Source organism: Zonotrichia leucophrys, chromosome 5 (assembly GCF_028769735.1).
Source record: "Zonotrichia leucophrys gambelii isolate GWCS_2022_RI chromosome 5, RI_Zleu_2.0, whole genome shotgun sequence".
In the NCBI taxonomy this organism is placed as follows: Eukaryota; Metazoa; Chordata; class Aves; order Passeriformes; family Passerellidae; genus Zonotrichia; species Zonotrichia leucophrys.
The window spans coordinates 31,214,567-31,236,946 of record NC_088175.1 but is presented as its reverse complement, the minus strand read 5'-3'; the positions used below and the strand labels follow the sequence as shown (position 1 = coordinate 31,236,946).

At 38.1% G+C, this 22,380-nt stretch overlaps 1 protein-coding gene across 4 annotated transcripts in view; it reads right to left on the bottom strand.

Moving 5' to 3' along the window:
* Positions 1-950: 950 nt before the first annotated feature.
* The window catches only part of ZNF106 (zinc finger protein 106), a 40,611-nt gene continuing 19,181 nt past the window's right edge, over positions 951-22,380 (bottom strand). For 3 of the 4 annotated variants that reach the window (XM_064713875.1, XM_064713873.1, XM_064713874.1), the window contains 17 exons: positions 21,698-22,316; positions 20,750-20,819; positions 19,004-19,158; positions 18,843-18,903; positions 18,167-18,508; positions 13,989-14,760; positions 13,566-13,621; positions 12,928-13,073; positions 12,489-12,623; positions 11,468-11,584; positions 10,837-11,028; positions 10,206-10,268; positions 8,548-8,667; positions 8,018-8,089; positions 6,797-6,868; positions 5,979-6,125; positions 951-4,998 (listed from right to left, as the gene is read on the bottom strand). In XM_064713875.1, coding sequence (XP_064569945.1) covers positions 4,942-4,998; positions 5,979-6,125; positions 6,797-6,868; positions 8,018-8,089; positions 8,548-8,667; positions 10,206-10,268; positions 10,837-11,028; positions 11,468-11,584; positions 12,489-12,623; positions 12,928-13,073; positions 13,566-13,621; positions 13,989-14,760; positions 18,167-18,508; positions 18,843-18,903; positions 19,004-19,158; positions 20,750-20,819; positions 21,698-22,316 — 3,196 coding nt within the window. In that variant the 3' untranslated portion in view covers positions 951-4,941. The remainder of the gene's footprint in view (positions 4,999-5,978; positions 6,126-6,796; positions 6,869-8,017; positions 8,090-8,547; positions 8,668-10,205; positions 10,269-10,836; positions 11,029-11,467; positions 11,585-12,488; positions 12,624-12,927; positions 13,074-13,565; positions 13,622-13,988; positions 14,761-18,166; positions 18,509-18,842; positions 18,904-19,003; positions 19,159-20,749; positions 20,820-21,697; positions 22,317-22,380) is intronic. The other variant, XM_064713876.1, reaches the window with a different exon arrangement.

Here is a 22,380-nt window from a genome sequence, read left to right as displayed (position 1 = left end):
AATATCTCAAATATTTGCCTGTTTACTCCTTGAATACATTAAAAAAGAAAAACGAAAGCACTTGAGAGGTTCCCTTGCTACCAGCTTAAGGATAACAGGTACAATATAAAAAATGGAAGGGCAAACAAAACATGCAAGGAAGACCAGACTTTGTCAGAGAACCTTTTACTTAGTTGTCTAGTGGCAAAAAGTAGCAACGCAATCCACTAATGTAAAGTAAAAATTAAAAACCAAATTCTAGCATCCACTGAAAGTTATTCCAGTGAGTAGTACATTAACTGAAAGGTCACTAAGAACCAGAAAACCTTTTGACTATAAAGTTCTTAGTGTTGTCTTGCACTGTAACTTACTCTGAGAGAGGAAGAAAATCCTATAATTTATCTAAAGAAAAGTTATTCCCCTTCTTTATTCAACTGTTTTTTAACCCAAATAAATTTTAGGATGACTGGAACACCTGGAGCCCTGGCTTCCAGCCATGCCTTACCTCCACAAAGCTATTATTTTCCACACAAGTAGTGCAGAGATGCTCTTGGCTGGGATCTTCAGAGACAAAACAAAATCTATCAGTCAAAAGATCAAAATCAGGATTTTTAATTGGCAACTCAAAACTGGTCCTTATAGTACTGATAAGTGAACTACCAACAAGCTCTACAGAACTTCCCTTGCAATGGGCCATGAAGCAAGACAGGCAGCACATCAGCTTGGAGGCATCAGTTGGATGGACAGTTTCATTTCTTTGCCAAACGACTGGGTCTGAGGTTTTCTGCACATCTGTAACATTCCTGCCAGTGCTGGAGCTTCAAAGTGGCCTGTCTGATTTCATCCACCACTCACAGAACAGGAAAAAATCCAGAACAAAGTCAAGTTCTACCAAATCGTATAAAAATAATTCTGTTTAAAACAAAGGAGAAACAGACAAACTGTAACAATATAAAGAAGTTTATTTTTTTTATTTCTTCTTTTGTCATGTAAAGTTTCATTATTACACTCACAGCTTTGTACCAAACTGAGAGAAGAAAACAATGATCAGTCTGTGCACATGTTCTACACAGCTTAAATTACTAAATATTCAATCAAGTTATTTTATTCCACTTCCATTCTCCCAAAAGACTGTTTAACATTACAGCAAAATGAAATCTGAGAAGCTGGCAGGCACATAGAATATATACCTACACAGTTTGCTCCTTGATGATTAATAATTTTACAAACACTAGCTGAAACAATTTCCTTATCCTTCCTCACATATTCTGCAACTCTGGACAACTTAGACTGCTTGAATTATAGTACCATACAAACCCGAAAACAAAGATTCACCTGTACCTGTGTTTTAATTCAGCTGAAGGGAAAAGTATTTTTCCAACAAAAACATTTCCCCTGCCATTAATTGCAGTTTGCAGTTATCATTTACCTTGATCCAGCTGATTGTACTGTTTGAAAATGTGCATTAAGAACTGCACTACTTCAAACACTCCACATAGCCAAGCTCCTGCTATTTTGCAGAAGCCAGCTTATGTGCTGATAATATGTTTAAAGTCTGTAATTTACATGTAAGTGACACAATGTAAGCAGAAGCCTGGATATTTAATGCATCTTTGTACCCAGAGATGCAGAAGTTTTCCCTCCATCCCTTCCACATACAGAAGCAGCAGCAGCAGCATTAGGCCAGAGTGTTTAGCACTGCCAGACATCTGTTATTTTTCTCTGAAATTTGAAGGAGAAAGGAGAAACTAATCTAGACTAATCCCAAAAGGGCTGTATGTAATTAGCCATACAGCAAGTACAGAACTTGTTTTTAAACACCTGACTAATAAAAAAATCCACAGCTAACCACAAAATAAATCCTCACTCTACTCACTCTTCCACTCACAACCTTTTACTTGCATAAAAAACCAAACCAAAATCAAAAATAAATAGTCTTGAAAGTGGCTTCAGATGTGCAGTACTGCTTTTCATGCAAATATTACTGTGTTAAATGTCACAAACAGCCCACCTTCCCAAAGCTACTACATTCTTCAACTAGAAGTATATCAGGAGTCAAAACCCTAAGTTGCAAGACCATAGAGGATCTTTAATGAATACCAACAAACAAACATTAGTTTGGCATCTGCAATTGCCTCCAGAAGAAGTAAATGGCCAGTTGTGAAATCTGCACCAAATTCCAGCTGAACAAATAGGAAACCTCTCCACAGAACTCCAGAGAAGCTGGGGGATTTCCATAACTGCACAACTTTATAGCAATTCCTTTTAAGATATCCTCATGACAAAACAGTACAGCATATTTCTCTGAACCTCTGAGGATTTTAAAAAAATGTTTCTGAAATGACCAACAAAGTAGCAAAAGATACCACTGCCAAAGCTGGACTTCAGAAGCCCAGACTTTTCAGGAGGACTGTTTTCAAGACAGTTAAGGAAATATCATGGACCACATACAAAAAAAAAAAAGACTGCTTCCACCAACTAGAAAAGATAAACCCAACAAGCAAATGGGAATGCAAATAAAGTGTAATAACTCTGTTGCACCATCTAGGGAAAAAGATCTTTATATGTTCCTGAAAACAGCTGAAAGAATCACAAGAGAGAAGTAACAAAATCTATTCTCACACACATTTTTCAGAATGCCACTACTGCCCCACAGGCTTGTCCTCCAGACACTGCTCCACACCTTCACTTGCAGCACAGCCCACGAAGGACACCTTAGTAGGACACCCACCCTGTTTATGTCACACTTACACGCTCTCTGATTGTGGTTCAAAAAACTCCCAGAAGAACTCCTGAATATCAACATCTTTGGAAATGGTTTAAGTATTATGCAGTCTTCTGCTTTTAGGCCACGAAAAAACCCAAACAAATGCTCTCAGACTTCAGAGCATTACACTGTCCCTCATAAAACAACTACACCACTTAAAGACTTCCCCAAACTTGATTCTCTATTGAATTGCTTCATCCACAGCCCATAGAAAGATTAAAAAAGCCCAACCCCAAAACCACAAACACACATCCACAAAAACCAAAGCAACACCATCCTCAGAACAGCCTGAGGTCTGGGCCACATATTGGGGCTTTTTGCTATGCACAAACAGCTTAATAAAAAGTAAACAAACAAAATCAAACACCACAAAAGCACTGGAATCTCAGAGATTCCCATGTCTTTGACAGAAGATGCTATTGCATCTCATTCATATTTTACTCCTGTCTCACAAAAAATATTCATCAGTGTAAGAGCAATTCTGCTTGTCTGGTAAGCTAATACAAAACCAGTGTGCTCCAGAGAAGGCCTTGAAGTTCCTTGATTTGATGGCAGTCAAACATCCATGGGATTTCCTGAGTCATTCACTTTCTTGGCCTAAAAAGGCTTCTTTACAGTCAAAGAATGAGGCTATAAAACTTACTTGGTCTGTGGTTGACAAGTATGAAAGTAGTTGTGAAAAAGATACCCACTGAAAGTCTACTCAGGTTTTTTGAAAAACTGGCACTGGATTAATGTATAAGCAACTCAGTTTCACCTTCACTTACAGCTTAGGAAAATCTCTGCTTATTTTATCCTGAGCAGCAAGCTAGGCAAAAGTGAATGCAAAGATCCTTGCTAGATTAGTCTCAATGTTAAGAGGGTTCTTTGCTAAATTAGTGTCATTAAGAGAGAGAGGATGGCTAGTGCCAGAAGGGCATTGCACTGGACTTCACAAGGTGAAGCCACCCCACTCGAGGGAACACTTGCAGGGGAACCCTGACAAGCTGAAACAATCTTCCCTTCTGCACTGGCCTCTCTGTGGTACTTTCTGTGCATTAGGTGAAATAAGACTTTTACAAGTGATATGCATTTCATATCCTCAGCTTCTGCTTTAGAAATTTAGACTTTAAAATCCTGCTCCATTCTTTCCAGTTGAGTTTTTGTGAACTTTTTATAGCCCAAGCCAAATTAAGGCAGTTCACAACAGAAACAAAACACTACCAAAGTGGACACACTCAGACACACAGTGCCTTTGCATTTCTTTTGGTTTGCTATGCCTAGACAGTATGGGACTGCAAAGCTCAGTCACTAAGATTACATAAAATCAGCAATCCAATTATGGTGTTTTGTCAAGACAGCAGTGGTGATTACACTGCTCTTTAACTAAAAGAAAAACAGATACCACTTACTTCTTTCCTATACATTAGGACCTATACTGAAAAAGACTAAGATTGCAAAGCTTGTGAGTAGAGCCACTGTTGTGGCTGTTTTGCTACTACTGGCATCTCTCTCAAGAAATAATCACTTTCCTCAAAATAAACAAGATATCTCAAGAGGTATGGTATATTTATCACTGTATATATTGTGCCAGTTATAGCAACTTTTACACAAGAAATAAAAAATAAGTTACAATTAACATTAAAAAATTAGTTTATTCCAGTCCCCATAAAATAACTTTTCTTTATATGAAGAAAGTAAAAATGTACACTGGATATTCAGGTTACATTGTTAGAATTTGTGATATTCTGGTTTGCAGAATTTTATTAAAATCAGCTATAAAACTGGATACAACAAAACCAGACATGTCTTAGACACTTAACAGGATTCCAGCTGAGTTTGCAAACAGCAGCACCTATTGTAATCTAAGTTTTCACACCCCTTTAGGCTTCCCAAAGACTATGCTTCTTAAAAAAACAAATAAAACCACCTGAAAAAAGACAAACAACAAAGAAACAAGGCAGACAAGAGGAAGGAATATTCTTGTCCACCAATTAATTAAAAACTTGCAAGAACTTGGGCTAAGTCTTAATTACCAGCCTTACTTCTGCAGAGTGCAACACAACCTGCAGTCTCCACAGCAATGCATTTCAGCCCCACTCAGTTTTTGCATTCCAAGTGGGAAAAGAAAAAGGAAAGACTGGAGTAAGAAACTGATGTTATTTGGAATAATTCTGACATACAAAATTACTTCCCAATGTGGGAGGTGAAAAGCTTCATGAGTCAATCCTGCTGTCATCCTCAGCATGTCTTTCAATGTGTCCTACAGCATCCTAGAAAAGAACCAGAGAAGTCAATTTAAAACAAGTCATTATGATCATCACAAAAAAAAAGCACAAAAGACTGCAAAATATTCCAGAAGTGTCAGTGAAAGTGACATTCTAGATAACATACATTTGTTTGGCTTAAAGCTTCTAAATATTATCATTGTCAAGCTATTAAATCACATATATAAAGTGTTTCACATAGCACAGCATTAAAGGCAAATAAAAAAGTTTTCTTTTTGATTAGAAGAGCGAATTACACAAGCACATCATATCCAAAGCAGCACTTAAAGAGAAATAAAGGATTCTACTGTTCATTAATTCTTGAAGAAATCTCCATCCTTCCCATATGTTGGAAAGCATTCAAAGGAAGGCAGTTTATATTGCCAAGGACTAAAATGTAGATTTTACCAGTCAGTCTATAGGTAACTGCCCTCCTTACACCCATCCCCCAATCCTTTCCACATTACTTCATCCAATTCTTATGCCTTCTTCATTTTTTCCCCTTTCTGTGGTAACTTTTATCCAGAAGTTTACGCACTACTTATTTAAAGATTGTTTGTAAAACCAATTTCATGTGAAAAATAAACAGTGAAAGAGATAGCAATGGATAAAAATTAAAAGGATAAAAACCTGTTTTCAAGGCAGATGTTTGTTCATCTTATAAAGACATTTTTCCTTCAAAAATGTCCTAATATCTTGAGTAGAACTTCTTTAACATTTTCAGAATTGTACCATTTCCATGTAATAATTTAGGATCAAACTGTTTTAAATTGACCGTATGTCAATTTACCATAGCAGCACTGTTCATCTGCCACAGGCTGAACTGAACCCTGTTAGCCTTGCATGACTATAACCACATGCAGTTAAGCCTGCCAAAGCTAGAAAAATTTAACCCTTTTTAAGAGAAATAGGACCAAGTCCCACCATTGTGGTGATATAAAGTACTTTATATTACCAAATACAATCATGTTATTTCAACCACATACCTGCTTGGAACCTTTCCTGGAGGTAAAGAAAGCATCACAGTTCTTCCAACGACATTTCAGGGTCTGAAAATTTGGATTTGTGTGGTCAGTTAGCAGGTGTTGTTTCAGATGGTCCACAACTCCAAAGATCAGTGAACATCCATGCCACTGGGAGAAAAAACAACACAACAAAATAAGCCAGGAAAACACAATTTTTGCTAATGCTTTTCTTCCTGCAATTTCACAATATTCTGCCAAGACAGTAAACACGCCTGCCAACTCCTGTAAGTTTTTTATCTTATTACATTTCCATTTTCCATGGTCTCTATTCTTTTAATTACAGCTTTACAGAAATTTTTCCTGCCTTTAGCCAAGCCTAGACCATCACCAGGAATGGCCGGAGGAAGAGGGGAAATAAGCCTTTACAAGATTTAAGCTTACCTGTGACAAAGTCATTTGGAATTTAATTAAACTTATTTAGCACAGTAAATCAGCTTTTCTATGTCACTCAGCCAAAGTTTTAGGTGTTAAACAGTTACACATCTAAAAACAGTCAGAAAGAAAAGCAATTCACACTAACAACTTACCCCAAAGCACATATACACATACATACATATTTATATACACACACATACAGCAAAGACAATAAAAAATGAAACTAGTGATAAATACCTAAGTGATATATATTTTAATACACATACATACACATACACATTAAAAAAATACACATTTTTTAAAAAAAATCATGAATAATCTAAGTCAACCTACCCAAGACTAAGTGACTAGAGACCACCCCCAGAAAATTCAATAATGAAGGCTAAATACAATTTGCTAGTTACCCAGCATCGATAATTTTGCATCAGATTAAGCCTCACAGCTCTGACACTGCCATCATAGCATCCGGTGTAGATCTGTAAAAAAAACATTTATGGATAAACAAGCTGGGAATAAAAGAAAAAAAAAGTAAAATTCTGAAAGAGACTTCAGTGTAGGCAAAAGCAAAGAAATATCAGCATGCAAGGCTTCTATATTTAAAAATAGGTATAACCAAATTCTTTTAGTATTTGCATTCATAGTTCACAAAAACCTACACATGAATAAGAAATGCTTCCATAACCCCTATTGTTGATAGTGTCATGTGTGTAACAGTTGAAAAATGTTTAAATTACAGTGCTATCCACTAAAGTTAAAAAATATGTAGGTGTAAATGTCAAGTTGAATGTATTTCCAGGACCTAACCAGTTCTATGCATATCAAAAAAGGATGGAGAGGAAGTGTGTGAAAAAACATGAGAATTTCAGAAAGACTGATGCAAATCCTTTCACTCATCACTAAACTTCTCATTTAAGCCCTTTGATTTGAGAAGGTCCATGACAGACACTGCTGGGGCACAGCTCAAGCCTCAGGCTGGACTCACATGAGATGTGATGCTTGGGCAGAAGGTATTCCAATTAGTAGGAAATCTGTTCCTTTGGATTTAAATTTTCTGTTATTACAGATCACTACAATACCTTCCATTTTACAGTCTCAAAGTAACTTTGCAAACAAATTCCTAGACATACAGACAAATAAGTGCTTTTAAAGACTATTTTAAGAAATATTTATCCAGAAGTGCTGCTGAAACTTATCTTGCAGGGCAGATGCATGAAGAAACCTGTACATCTGAATCAACTGCACAGCTTTGTTTATGTTCTGTCAAAGGTTGCTAGAGGTTTGGCTGTGGGTGAAGATTTTCTCCAGTGAGATTCCCTTCAGTAAAAGTCAAACAGGACTGACATTTGAAAAAGCAGAAGTATTTTACTATTTCTAGTGTCTTCACAGTCATCATAACTGCAAAAAGAACTATTGTTTTAAGACTGCAGTAAAGTGAACAGTGACTTTTCCCCAGACAATAATATTACATAAAGCTGTTATAGCCACTTGATTTTTTGACTGAGAACAACTTAGAAATGCAGCCAAGCAGCAGGCTGATTTCTTAATCTGAAGAAATTTAACTGTCTTGTATGCACCTGTAGCAATTACAACCTTCTCTTTAAGAACAGTGAAAAGAAGGGAGTTACCATGCTCTTATGGATGGTCATACACATGATCATATCTGAGTGGCCTCCATAGACTTGCAAGCGGTCGTGTGACTTGAAAGAAATAAAAACAGACATTTGTTAGCACAACATTTTTTAAGAGCCATTTTCCATAGACATGTAAATGATAATACTTTCAAGAGAAGTTTCCTTGGTACCAACTCAACTGATATGGTGGATTCCAAACTTTATAGTCATCTTGAAAAGCTCACTTTTGCTTACATTGCTTCTGGGAGTCTTTTTGCCCAACTAAGCTCTTGTTCTATCAGCAGACAAAGCTAACATTTCCCCACTTTTCTGAGCTGTCATTGTCTTGGAATAACCCAGGTTCTAAAAAATGTTTCAGGTTATATTCTTTAAAACCCATGTATTTTGACTGGTGAGACAACTACATATTCAGAGTGATGGGAAAAAGAGAGATGGGCTAGAGACCAGAAAGGACAAAGATGACTTCAAAATCACTAATTAACACATATTAGATAAATGTCATTAGTAACCACCTATTTTCTTACCTGTAGTTCATAAACACGAACAAATTTATCCAGACATGCTGTCACCATGACTTTCCCAAGAATGTTCACAACCGTTACTGCATGGTTATGGCCCTTATAGATCCGTACCAGCTCTCCGGTCTGCATCAAGAAAAAGCAATGGTAAAAAAGGTGTTGGGTTTGTTTTCTCTTAAATAAAAGTACAAGATGGTTTTACCTAACCTGTATAGGGTAGCTAGCTTCAATGCTCACTACTCAAAACCAGAAACACCTGTTATTAGAATTCCATTCTCTGTGAAGGCACTTCTAGATTATGATCAAATACTACTCATCCTTTTGTTTGTCCATACTAACACAGAGCTATCTCAGTACAATAGAAATGCATGGGTCTGTGTAAAGTTCTCTTTCTTCTCTTCTGTTTCTGAACATGAGCCACCAGTGCGCCCAGGTGGCCAAAAAGCCAATGGTACCCTGGTCTGTCCCAGGGATAGCATGGCCAGCAAGACCAGGAAAGTGATTCCTCCCCTGCACTCAGCACTGGTGAGGTCACATCTCGAGCGCCGTGTGCAGTTTTGGGCCCCTCAGTTCAGGAAGGACATTGAGGTGCTGGAGTGAGTCCAAAGAAGGGAAAGAAGCTGGTGAAGGGTGCTGGAGCACAAGTGTAATGAGAAGCTGCTGAATGAGCTGGGTTTGTTTAACCTGGAGAGGAGGAGGCTCAGGGGGACCTTATCACTCTCTACAACTCCCTGAAAGGGGAATGTGGCCAGAGAGGAGTCAGCTCCTTCTCTAATGCAACCAGAAACAGGACACGAGGAAATGGCCTCAAGCTGCACCAGGAAGGTTGGACACTAGGAAGAAACTCTTCACAATTGAATTTCAAATGGGCTGCCCTGGGAGGTGTTGGAGTCACTGCCCCTGGAAGCTGAAAATGCCATGGTATAGCTGATATGGTGGTGTTTGGTCACAGGCTGTTCTCTATGATCTCAGAGGTCTTTTCCAACCTAATTGATTCTGTTTTCATCATTAGTTACATATTCCCACCCATCCTGAAACTAGTACCATGCTATTTAGTATTAGCAGTATTTATGCATCCACAGGGATCAGTTAGCAAAACACACAGAAATATACTAAATATATATACAGCTAAACACACAGAAATAAACTCTTTTTGTATCAACTAAAATTTCCCTTTGATAAGTTTCTTAATCTAACTTATTGCATAGCTGCATGAATACTTCTGCTAGGACTAAGGGAAGATGGTGTAAAAGAGGGAGAGACAAAGAATTCATGATGCTTTTGAACAATATAGCTTGGAGCACAGTGTTCCTCAAGTTCTTCCACTAATAAAGAAACTTCTTCTCCACCAGACTATCTCACATGGCTTTTCTTTGAACCCTTTCCATATTATCAGCATGCTTGTAGTTATATTTGCAAAAGCAAGATGGCCAGATAAAAAGGCATTGTGTATCATGTGACAAGAATCAGCAGGTTTATGTAGCCTCTTCATGCCTCCAGAGTTACCTATAGTGCATAGTCATATTCACAAAATCATGAGACTTCCTGTGCTGGAAGCAATCAGTCGTACCAGTCAGTCAAATATTCTGGAAATGCTGACTTTATAGCATAGGAATTCAGTGCCTTAGTAGCAAAAGTCATTCCATATTTTATATGAGACTTACATGAATGTTGTGGGCATGGACAGACTGATCACTGGACCCACTGAATACCAGATCATTCACAACCTTACAAAAAAAAAAAAGTTTTATATTTTGTAACAGATATGAAAATGAGCAAGCAAAATATTAAGACACTGTTCAGTTTAAAATTATACTCTAATATTTCCTAAATTTGAGAGCCTTAAAACCAATCAAGAGTATGAAAGAAAAAGCAAGCACATGCACAGTAAAGCCCAATGTCTCTTGGAAATTTTGGACATGCTGCATATTTATATGCTGCTTATGTAAGAAAAATTATGCTCCTGACCCCTAAAAAGTGTCAAGAGGAAACAGCCTCAACTTGCACCAGGGGTAGTTTAGAATGGGTATTAGGAAAAGTTTCTTCACTGAAACGATGATCAGGCATTTGAACAGGCTGCCCAAGGAAGTGATGGAATCACAAATTCTGAAATGTTCAAAGCACAGATATAGATGTGGCAGCTGGGGACATGAGATATGGCAGGCAAACAGAGAATTTCCCTACCAAATTACTCAGTTTTTATAATTTAAAATAGAGAAATCCTCCACTTCCTATCACAATTTGCTCATCATTTTAAGCATTCTTTGTCCAAAATGTATTTTCAGAGACACTTGCCTTCATGCAGAGAATAGTCTTGCTGTGACCTTCCAGGGTTCTGAGGAGCAGCCCATTCCGCGCATCTCGCACGCTGATGGTGCAGTCATAGGAGCCCACTACCAACAACTTGCGTGCTCCTTCCTGAGCTGTGGCCAAACAGCTCACTGCTCTAGGGCCATGGCATTCAAAGGTATCAACCTGTTTATTATTCTGGTGGGGGAAGAAAGAAATGGAAAGAATTAAACTTTTGCTATGACACTGATTAGACCACTGAGTCCTTTTTGTGTTATGCTTGTTACGGCATCTGATTTCAGTTTAGTAACACACAAAACAGCAGTGGTAAGAATTGCATCTTAAAAATTAAGTTTGCAAATCAAAGAGAAAGCTCCTTACGTTATGTAGACCAGGAGACACCTTAAGGAAAAATACAACAATATAGCACCTAAAAGAAAGGTAAACAAAAAGGCAGATAGGACAGCTTCATGCATGGACAAAATAAACAACCAAAAGGGGTCAACAGCGACCATTTATACCCAAATATGTTTATTACCAATACATTTACTACTGTAGACAAAGAATAGAAAGAAACACAGAGGAAAAAAACAGAATCACAACAGGCATTCAGGTGCCAATAGTTAAACAAACTTACCTTTATGCTGAAAGTAACCACTGTGCCATTTGCAAGACCTGCATAAAGGATCCGCCATCTACTGTGTAAACAGAGTACTCGATCTTCCAATTTAAACTGTTCCATGCACTCTTTGGTCTAGCAATGGAAAGAAGTACTTAAAGATTTTTATTAACTGAAAACAATTCAAGAAAAAAAATCTGAAATGAATGATGATTTTCACTTTTTAAACCAACAGAACTGGAGAAAAACATCTGAGAGTCTGGTGTCACGTGGCAGTTTGAGCCTCACTTTAATCAGGACCATCTGTAAGGCTTGACTGTAGTTCAGCAACCAGTTATAACCCTAAAGATTTTGTTCTAGTCACAGCCTTTAATGTGCATAGAAATTTAGACTACTGACTAAGTATATATATATATATATACACACACATGAAAAGAATCTTGGTCGACATGGTCGACAATTCCCTATTAAGTTTCCCACAGGGAACTTAAGGGTTTAAAATGTCTGGCAGTTTGCTTTCTGAAACAGATATTTGCTTTCTAGTCCTTCAAGTAACAGGTTGGGTAAGTCTTTTTATCATTTAGTCTCAAGTATCCAGCTTCAGGAAGCCTCAGGTCTGCTCTTTCACGTACCCTCAGCATAACAGATACCTGCTCTCTCTAGAGCTGCTCTAAAGATACAGCAGAGAGCAGTGCCTTCCATAAGCAATGAAGTTAAAAATACAGGAAGAAAAGTAAGATTCATGGCCAAACAGCTATGCACGGCCAGCACTTTGGTGTTCCCAACATTTGGGATTATGCCAAGCTGTTCCAGCAAAAACTCTACTGACAAGCTAGTCAAAAGATTAGGGCAAGTAAATCCATTGATGGTTTGCTGTTATATTTGTGAGGTTTTTTTTCCTGCTCTACTCTAAAGAGGTATGAACTGCTGCTTGTATCCAGATCATATAGGTTTAAAAGGCTTTTAAATTTTATATTTGTAAAGAAACACTTGTATAAAATGCAGCATACGTAAATAAATCAACACAGAGTTTGAGTACCTTGATATTGTAACAGTTGATAGTGTGGTCGCTTGAGCCAGTGTAGAGGGCAGCATTCTTCCCATTTGTCTGAGTGACCAGAAGGCAGTTCACTTTTGAAGTATGTCCTTCAAAGACGGCCACACACTTCCTGCTCTAAAAAGGAAAGCACAGAGTCTGTCAGCATAAAAGCCTATAATACCTCTTGGAATAGGCACCTAACACAACAGGGCAGGACTGTTAAAAAAATCAGGATACATGCAGCAATCTATCTCCCCTTGTCTCTCTCACAGGAAGAAGGGGTTGGAGAAGTGGAGAAGAGAGGTTTGAAGAAAAGAATAGTATAAAAAAAATTAGGGGCTTGAAAAAGCAGCTGCTTCCTTTACCACATAGCAAGGCATTACAAAAGACAACCCTGTGATTGCAATTAATGTATCACTACTCCCACAACCTTACTTACAACGAGGTTGTAGGCACAAACTGTTTTGTCTGCTGAGCAGGTGTACAACAAATTCCCAAAAATCTGAATAGCATTCACTGCAGCCAAGTGTCCCTCAAAAGTTCCCTCAGTAGGTTCTTCATCCTCACCTGGCTCCGAAGACACTTCTGTAGGACAGAGACACATACTTTTGACTATGGGAACACAGTCAAGAAAACACACTGCTGTGGTTTGTACTGCCAATCAGCAGAACTATTTCATGGGTTCAGCACCTTTAAATCAAATTTCATTGTGGATTCCAGCAGGACTGTGAATGTGACAGAGGGCAATATAAAGTGCTAAAAAGACCTTCATATGACTACGTTCAGAACTATCTTTAGAATTAAAAAGAGAGTGTATCATTATTTGTCCTAGAGCTCTACAGAGACTGTGGAACAATAGCATTCATGTGGGAGGGGAAGGAGGATACGGAGGAGTCAAGACACAAAGCATTCAGTGCAAGATGATGCGAGTATGTGTCACTTCCCACTTTAGTTGTGAGTGCAAGCTTTTATCTTCAGGGCAAAGTTCTCCTATGGAAGCAGGTGGATCAAGACTTAACTCAAATTCCTGCAAGACAATACATACAAAGCATTGGAAAGAAAGCTTGAAAGATATACCTGAGGAGTTCTTTGATCCTCTTAGGAATGATATGGAAGTCTGTGTCTCAGCCACACTGCAAGACAAAAATAAACAGTAGTGAAATTGGACTTTGCAAGTTCATTTTCAGACAAAATACTGAGGTAAGTAATATTCCAAAACACAAGACTCTGGACTTAGAAAATATGCTGTGACAGGTAAGCTTAAAACCAAACAGGGCAGCCCAGTTCTATTAAGTGAAATTAGTAGGTAACAAGACACATTCACTTGTTGACCAAAAAAGACAAGTCTGTTTTTATTTCCCCTTTTTTTTCACTCCTGAAGTCACTAATGCAAGACTTTGTGAATTTAAAAAAAAAATGAAAAGGAAAAAAGGAGAGGTCTCTTATGAATACTATGTAATATTAATAATCTTACTTGACAGAGGTCTACAATAATCTCACCTTTTTTTCCCATCATTCCTATGATTTGTGTCAATCTCACTGGTGGAGCTCACTTCATCATACCCAGAACAAGATGCCTCTAGGATTGCTTGATCCACAGAGTTGCATGACTCCCTCTTTGATGGACTGTCTGGTTTCTCATCTCCTGATGCTGATGAACCAACATCAACCACCTCACACTGAGGTGCTGGAACTTCCACTAGCTCCAGAGAAGCATCGCTGTCATTCTCATCTTTGTTTCTTGCTGCTTCAGCAGTAACTCCACCCTCCTCTCTTGGAGGAGTAACTTTTTCTCCTTTAGGAACCTTTCCACCCTTGACTTTCCGGACAGGTTTGAAATCAATCATATCCTGCTCTGTATCGCTGTTGTCTGGCACATGGGCTGCCCTCAGTGTTTTCTTCTTCCTTAACTTTCGCCTCCTTCTATTCCCTTTCTCTGCTGGGACTGTAGCCATTGTCAAGTGTTGCTCAGATGGTTCTGCTGACAATTTGGGAGTTTTATCCATTGGCACTTCGGGAAGGACTGAATGCTTTGAAAGAGAAGTGCTACACTGATCCACTAAAACTCTTTCAGCAGCTGGATCATTTGCTTCTCTCTTGCTGAAAACAGACACTGAATGAGGAGAAGAGTTCTCAGGAAGTCCAGACTGTCCCTCGTCTGCAGCAGGCTCCTGGACATCTTGATCAGTGTGTTGGAAACAAGCTGCCAGCCCTGCTAGAGATATGGTTGCAGTGATAACTGGATACACTGAAGTTTTCTGGTTGGTCTCTTCTAAAGAAAACAGCATAGTGTTACATGCAATCTGTACAGCAGTAACTATTTATGCAAAGTGTCCCTCCCTGTATTTTCTGTTTACACTTAATTGTGCAAGCAAAGTACATATTCCTACATGTTGAAAACCATGTGCACATCTAGATCTGCTGATTCAGTCAGCTATTCACAGCCTTTAAAAAACCTAACTGGGGAATAAAATGTTCATCCATGCACATAGAAATTAAGGAATGGGGCAATCATTCAAGCTGCTGGCTGGCTATTTGCTACATGCTTTTAAAGTTCTGACAATCTTTGGTGAATCCTACATTGTTGACTTCAGATACTACCATCCCTCTCTGCACGCTCCCTTACCAGCTGTCATGACTTCTGTAGAAATTATATTAATCAATGCATGCCAAGTATGACTCAGCTGTTAAGTGACAGTTTGAAAATCATGAATTTGAATTATCACAGCTGATATATACAGTTATTTCTATCAAGTTACTACTAACTCAAGGTAGACAGTTATGCACAACCCAGTCTGCAGCACTGTACCCTTATCCTGGGAACAGCAGCACTGTAAGCTATGAGGGTAGGCTTTATTTAGTTACTTTAGTTTAGTTAGCTCATCTGTGCTGGACTATGCAATGGGGTCAACACACTCTCCCTATCATTTGTGACTGAATTAACATGAACAAAATGATCCAACCTCTCAGCTGAGACAGACCAAGGGCAGCATCTCACAGCTGTTTCCCACACCCTAAAATTGCCTAGTTACACTTGCAATAACTGCAGTCCAGAACAGGATATTTCAAGCTCACTGCATTTCTGGGGCAGGATCATGCAATGCAAATGGGAAGTTGGCAGTATCTGAAACACTCCCCTCTTCCAGCCTCTCAGAAGCCAGCAAATTAAACCTACACTAATGCCTGGCCAAAAGCACATTACACATCACAGGACAAATTTGATGCTTTGGAATTACACATCCAACTAGAAACAGCTAAAATGAGGACATCTCTCACCCACACCTTCCTCAGATGGGGAATTCCAAGATAAAACTAGAACTTGCTGACAGCATAGGATATGTTGCATTTAAAGTAAATCAATGGAGATAGGTTTTTCCCTGGACATGTAACTGCCATGCACAACTGCAAAACCTATACAGAAAAACCTCTGTATAGAAAAAATTAATAATTAGATGAAGTTTGAATGAGTTACTGTGTTCAATTATACGGGGAAGAAGGCACACAAAACTTTAAATTCTGAATACGCCTCTAATATCATGTGCCACTCATTTCTCACTGGAAAGGGGAAGGAAGTCACTTGGTCTCTTTATAACAGGAAAGCAATAGCAACCAGCCACTTAAACTGAAACTTCTAAACCCAGAAGTCTTTAATTCTCAGCATTTGGAGAGCTGTGGGTATTAGAAAAAGAAGTAAGAAACCACCATAGCAATGAAAGAAAACTGAATCACTCAGTACCACAGGTGAGACACACTGCTGGCATTTGGGGGAAAACAAATGCAATCAGCTCCCTCAAAGCAAGGCTGAGCTAACCTCAATGGGCAGCTGACAAGCTAAACATTCAATTCCAAAAAGTAAACAGTCTGCCCCAGAGTGAATTCCTCTTCCTCAAATTACAGAATTTGAGACAAATTCTTATTTCCCCCCAAATTACTAAACTGATCTGAAGGCAAACTCGTTTTAAATATAGCACATACAGAAGTTCATCAATACCAAAACTACGGTAGCTTGACAAATGAACATAAAAAGAATATTCTTGCTTTTAATACACCAAAATTAAATTTGTAGGAAATGGAAAAATAATGTGATTGAGAGCTTTCTGAAGTAATTAGTCAAGTAATAAATGTAGCTATACACTGAAGGTTCATCTTCATAAGACAAAAATAAAAAACTTCTTTCAACTTCTCTGTTGTGAAGTTTCAAGATTCTGCAAGCAAGACACTTCATGCCACTGCAACTAGTGATCACTAAATCTTTCCTTAGAGTTGGAAAAGTGAGAATAAAATTAGCACTGATACAAAAACCAAAAATTTCATTGATTTTTAAGCATAACAGTATGGCACATGTCAATAAAAACAGGAAAGCAAAGGTAGTGGCTTCCTAAAAGTTGAGTCTTAACTATGAAAACAAACAAAAAAGCTGATTCTTCCCCTTCCCCACGTTTACTTTAGTGAATACCTCCAGAGCTTCACATTCCTTGTCAAATCCTCCAAAGAGAGATGAAGCAAAACTTAAAATACTGCATTAATGTATTTCAACAGAATGTAATACAGGAAATGCAATAGTGACTAAAAAAACCCACCACATATATGCAATTCTACAGCTGAAGCAAACTAAAAATAGTAAAAAACACCCCAAATTTTTTAATTAAAGAGGTGTAAACTTCAATTCAGCCAACATTCATCCTGTGCTTCAGGAAAAAAAATGCTTAGAAAGGTGGAACATGATTTATTCCATAATATTTTGTACTTCAGTTAGAGGAGAAAAAAAATTGTATTGGCTATTTTGAACTAGGATCAATCTTATGAATGTTTTTCTCAAATTACCTAAGTTAAAGGTCTGAGTAAGTGACATTGTTATGGCAGACAACTGTCATTAGAGTCACCCTGCTTGACTTCACAGACTCTTAAGAAAGTATGGGATGAGCTTTTAATCTTCAATTTTTACCTTCAGTCACAGTAGCAAATTGCAGAGAAAACTACCAATAGTATCAAAGCCTTTGACCACAGTGCACAAGTTTGATGGGGTTTAAACTGTCTAAATAAAGAGCTGGCTATTTCAGCTGTAGTCATTAACATCTCACTTTGCTGAGGCAAGAGCTCTCCCATTAGCAGTTCAATTAATTCAGCAGTTTCTCCTCCAGATAAAAGGAAACCCCTATCTTCATTGCTAGCCCTCTCATGCCCCTCACATGAACGAACAGTGCCTAACAGCCAATTAGTAGAAGATGGATTGTTACTTCCAATATTACAAATTATACATTTTGTGCTTATCTAGCAGAGCCCAAGAAGAACACAAAATAATCTCAATGTAGCTGTTCATAACTTTTTACAACATGTTTTCAGGCACATTTTTTCCTTTGCAGGCAGACTTTCTGCTACCAGTGCTCATTACATGATACAGAGTAGAAGACAGAAATTACAGAGGAGGTTCTCAGGTTTGTTGGGTTGTGTCGGTTTTGGGTTTTGTTAGTTAACTAAATTATTATAAGAGGATGTAACCTTCAAATTCATGTTTGTTCTATTTTCAAAGCAGAACTAGAAAGTCCTACACAAGATGATGAGAGTTCACCCCTGCCTCACAGACCGCAGGTTGAGGCACAATTTAAATTCTTGTTGGGAAAAAAAATAATTTCCTTATTTTCTTCAAGCTAATCATCTCAAAGCAAAACTACAATTACCATCATTCTGTTGCACCTCTTCTGTTTGTGGAGGACATGGAGAGCTCTGGAGTACAGAATTCACATTTAGTTCTGTGCCTTTTGGAGACACAGGTTCTCGTTTAACTTGCACTGAGGAGTCAGGAGTATTGGAAGGTGTACTGCCAGAAGACTGGAATGGTGATGGCATGGTTACAGGAACAGCAGCTCCTCGAGGGGGTACAGAGGAAGACAAAGTGTCCAAAATAGGCAGGAGAGAGCTTGAAGGAATTGAGTCAGCTGCCATCTGAGATTTGCTGTTTCGTCTCTCAGTAAGGGCACTGCAGGAAAGTTGTTCTGAGAGCTCAGGAGGTTCATATGTTTCTAATGGCAAAAGAAGAGATACATTAAAGAAACAAACAAACAAATAAATAACAGAACAAAAATATTTTTATTTTACAATAAAATTTAGTGGTGCCAGGAGCTCATTTCTTGTGGACACAGAGTCAAAGAAGGGAAAAATTTGAAAAAAAGGACACTAGAGGGAACTAACAAAACTGACAGTTCACACTTGACGATAAAGGCCTCATTTTGAAAGTCTACAATTTCTCATAGCTTAAATGAGCAGATTCAAGTTAAACACAGTTTTTAAAAGATTCTGAGTTCAAAGAATATAAGAGTAAGCATTGCACTGTTGTAGCTCTATGGTATCCTGTACCTTGTAGCCCCTGCAAGATCTGGATTCTCTGACTTCTCAGTGTACTCATTTCCATGGTTATCTGCAAAACAGTTGTGGCTTATATCAGTCCCACTGATTTAACAGGCAGTTCTTCATGCTGCTAAGCTCAAGCTCAGAGAGTTTCCAAAGCCCACTGTTACCTGTTGCTTTAACACAAGGAACCGTTGAACCTCAACATAGGCAGCCCTCAGGGCAGCCCTTGCCTGCAAGAGGCTGCTGTCCACATTCTGCAGAGACCTGCTTAACTCTTCTTCCCTCAGAGAAATAGCCAACAACTGGTCTACCTGAGAACGTTCTGAAAAAGAAATAAAATGTGGAGTCTAATAGCACTGAACAATACATTAAGATACCTTACTTGTGATATCACAACAAATAGCACCGTCTCAGAATGGAAAAATCTCATAAATTAGGTCAAGCATTCAAGCATGGATAATTATACAAGCTAAAAAGGAGTATTTATGGACAGGACTAGACACATCCACATGGATAAACTGCAAAGTTAAGTATTGTTCTTTAAGGAATCTCAACCTTGACTCTAGTAATTAATTCCATCACAGCTTTGCCAGCACTGATTTAGTTAAATAAATGAAGTAATTATCTTCCACAAAAACCTTTTCTTGAAGAACATGTGTGCAAGACGTACAAATACACACCTGCCATTAATGTAAACAAAAAGGAAAAGGCAAATTTAAGCTAAACAAGATTTAAATTATTCCGTGAATGCAAAAGCCAAGGAAAAGCTGTTTAGGAGAAAAGGAACCCAATGATTAAAAAAGAGTTGACCACTCAAGATGATTTTGGGCCATGAGACTGGTGTTTGCCATCTCTTGAGAAAGAGTTTCTGACCACTGTACTCAGTAAAAGATCCTCCTATACTCCCAGAGACTTCTGGCATTACAGAGATTGTCCAAACAAACTTCCAAACATTTGGGCACTGCTTAACTGCGCTCAGGTTATAGTTTCCTTCAGCAAATTTACTACAACAATCACATTAAAACAAAGCAATGGGAAAGAAATTTTACAAAGTAGAATGCATTATTATTCTCTATAACAGACACTGGTCATTGGAGAAAGAGGCTGATTAAACCCCCACCTTTTCAAGTAGTCAAATATTCATTGCCACAGAAGAGTCATATTATTGCCCTATATTACAAACAACTGTTAATATAAATAAATAATGGAAAAAAAATAAGTGATGCGAAAGCCATCTTCGGAGCTCAAAGCTCCTGGCAACAGTTTAGCTATCAAAGAAAATATTCTGCCTAAAACACCATGGTTGGATGATTCATTTTGAGACATGGTGATGAGGATGTTTTAGGCATGTTTGAGAAATATCTGTCTAATGCCAGAATAAAAGTTTTCTTTGGTCAGGAGCATGAAGGAGAGAGGCATTTCACACTGATTTCCACTAAGGACATTAAAAAAGTAAAAAGCATTGCCAGAGATATCAAAAACAGAACAGAGACCAAATTAAACAGAGTACAATTTTTCTGGTGAGACCACCCAGAAATAGAAAGGGAAAGCTGCATGGCAAATTCGAAGGAAATTAACTCTCCCTTAAGAACTTCCATCCAAAGAGGCAACAAACCTCACCACCCTATAGAGGGGGAAAGCAAAGGTCCCATCTGTAGAATCAGGAATATGAACTGCAGGCAGAAAGGATGCACATACCCTTCTCTTAGAAATAACTTATGACAAATTAAGATATAGGTTTTCAGAGAAGAATGTGTTGCACATTAGTAGTTTGTAGTCCACACTACAAACTTCAGTAAAAGCCCAAGAAGCAGCATAGTAACATTAAGGAACTACTACATCAGCCAAGTCAAAATACTATTGGGTGTTTATAGCCTCTACGCCACATGCACACATGTATGATATTCACCCACCTTTTTTACCTTTGATTTTTCTTCTTTTATTCTTTCTTTCTAGACTAGGGATTTCAGGAGAAGATCCCTCCTGCAAGTAAAATCATCTATTAAAAAGTAACAAGAATAATTTTGCCCAAATCAAGAAGTTGAATATCCTTCATCTTTTCAATCATTATTGAAGGCACAGAGAAGAATCCATCATTTGCTTGCACATTCTTGCATAACTCGTCATTTGCTCTGCTCTCAAAAGAGGGAGGACAAGAGTGTCATGTTTTCATCTCAACTGAGAAGAAATATTAAGTATGACAACAGCCTGCTTCTTGCTCAGATGTTTAAGATTGCACTTGAATTACAGTTTCTGCTCTACAGTTTTAGTTGAAGGTGTAGAGGATTAAACAGTGAGGAATTTGAATTATTGCTTTCTGCAAAACCATTCTGTGAAATTGATCAACAAGATTTTTTTTGAACCTTTGGATAAGCCTAAGGCCAGACTCTGAAACAAATTCAGATTTAAGAATATAATTTTAGGTGTGTAATTTCTTCAAAATGTTTTTATTTCCTTGCTTTACCATAAAACCAGAAACATCTAAGGAAAACAAATTTCTGCTATAGGCTACCTTCCATTTAAATTGTGCTGTGAAGCACCAAGATTCTTGCTACAAAACCTAGTACTTCCACAGAAATTTTTAACAGCTCTTGTTTATCAACAGAGTATGACAGGTATCAAATAAAAAAAAGAGCATTTGTCATTCCTACTAGTTACAAAAAACTATCAAAAGTCCTGCACTATGAAAGCAGAAATTTAAAGAAAATCAAGTCAAACAGAAAATTAACTTGATATTATCAATGTACAAGACTATCAGATGGGGAAAGTCCTCCCAGCACAGATCATTCCAAAGCTGAATAACCACTGACAGAGAAAGAGCATTTTCAGCAGATCAAAGCTGGACAGAAATGCACACTTACTCCAGTTGCTCTTCGCTTCTTTCCAATTCCTTGGCTGTCATTCTGTTCAGTTCCAGATGTGCAGCTACTGTCTGTAGCTGCATCTATGTTATTAGACATTGCAAAAAGTGAAGCACTATTTGAAGCTGGACAATTTTCTTCTGAGACATCTAATTCATTTTGTTTTTCAAGAAGAGGTGTTCTCTTCTCTGGGCTCTCCTGGTCTTGTTCTGTGTGGCCTGTGATCTCAGAGGTGGCCTGTAGGCTGTGACTTCTGCTGGCCTCGGTTCTTTCAGACATAAAGGGTGACAAAGCAAGGGATGGTGTCCCCTCTTTCTGATCAGCCTCAATGTCAGTGCTTGCCTCATATCCAGATGTTATATGATGTGGGTGGCTGGCTGCAATTACTTGCCTTTGCCCACTTTCTTTAATTTTGGCTTGTTCACTGAAAAAGCTATAAGCAGAAGGATTTCTGTCTGCTATGACACTGCTTTCAGAAAAGCTACGTTTTCTGGCTGAGCCAGACACTAAGGAAATCCCTTCCCACTGGAATCCTTCTAGAGCAGTCGGATCAGATTCTTCACTGAGTTCTAGACCCTCTTGCTCATTTTGAACAAGAGGCACCATTTCTATGCCAAACCTTTAACAAGATAAAAAGAAAAATAAACAAACAAGTTACAAGCCTGCTGCACATAGAGAAAAGC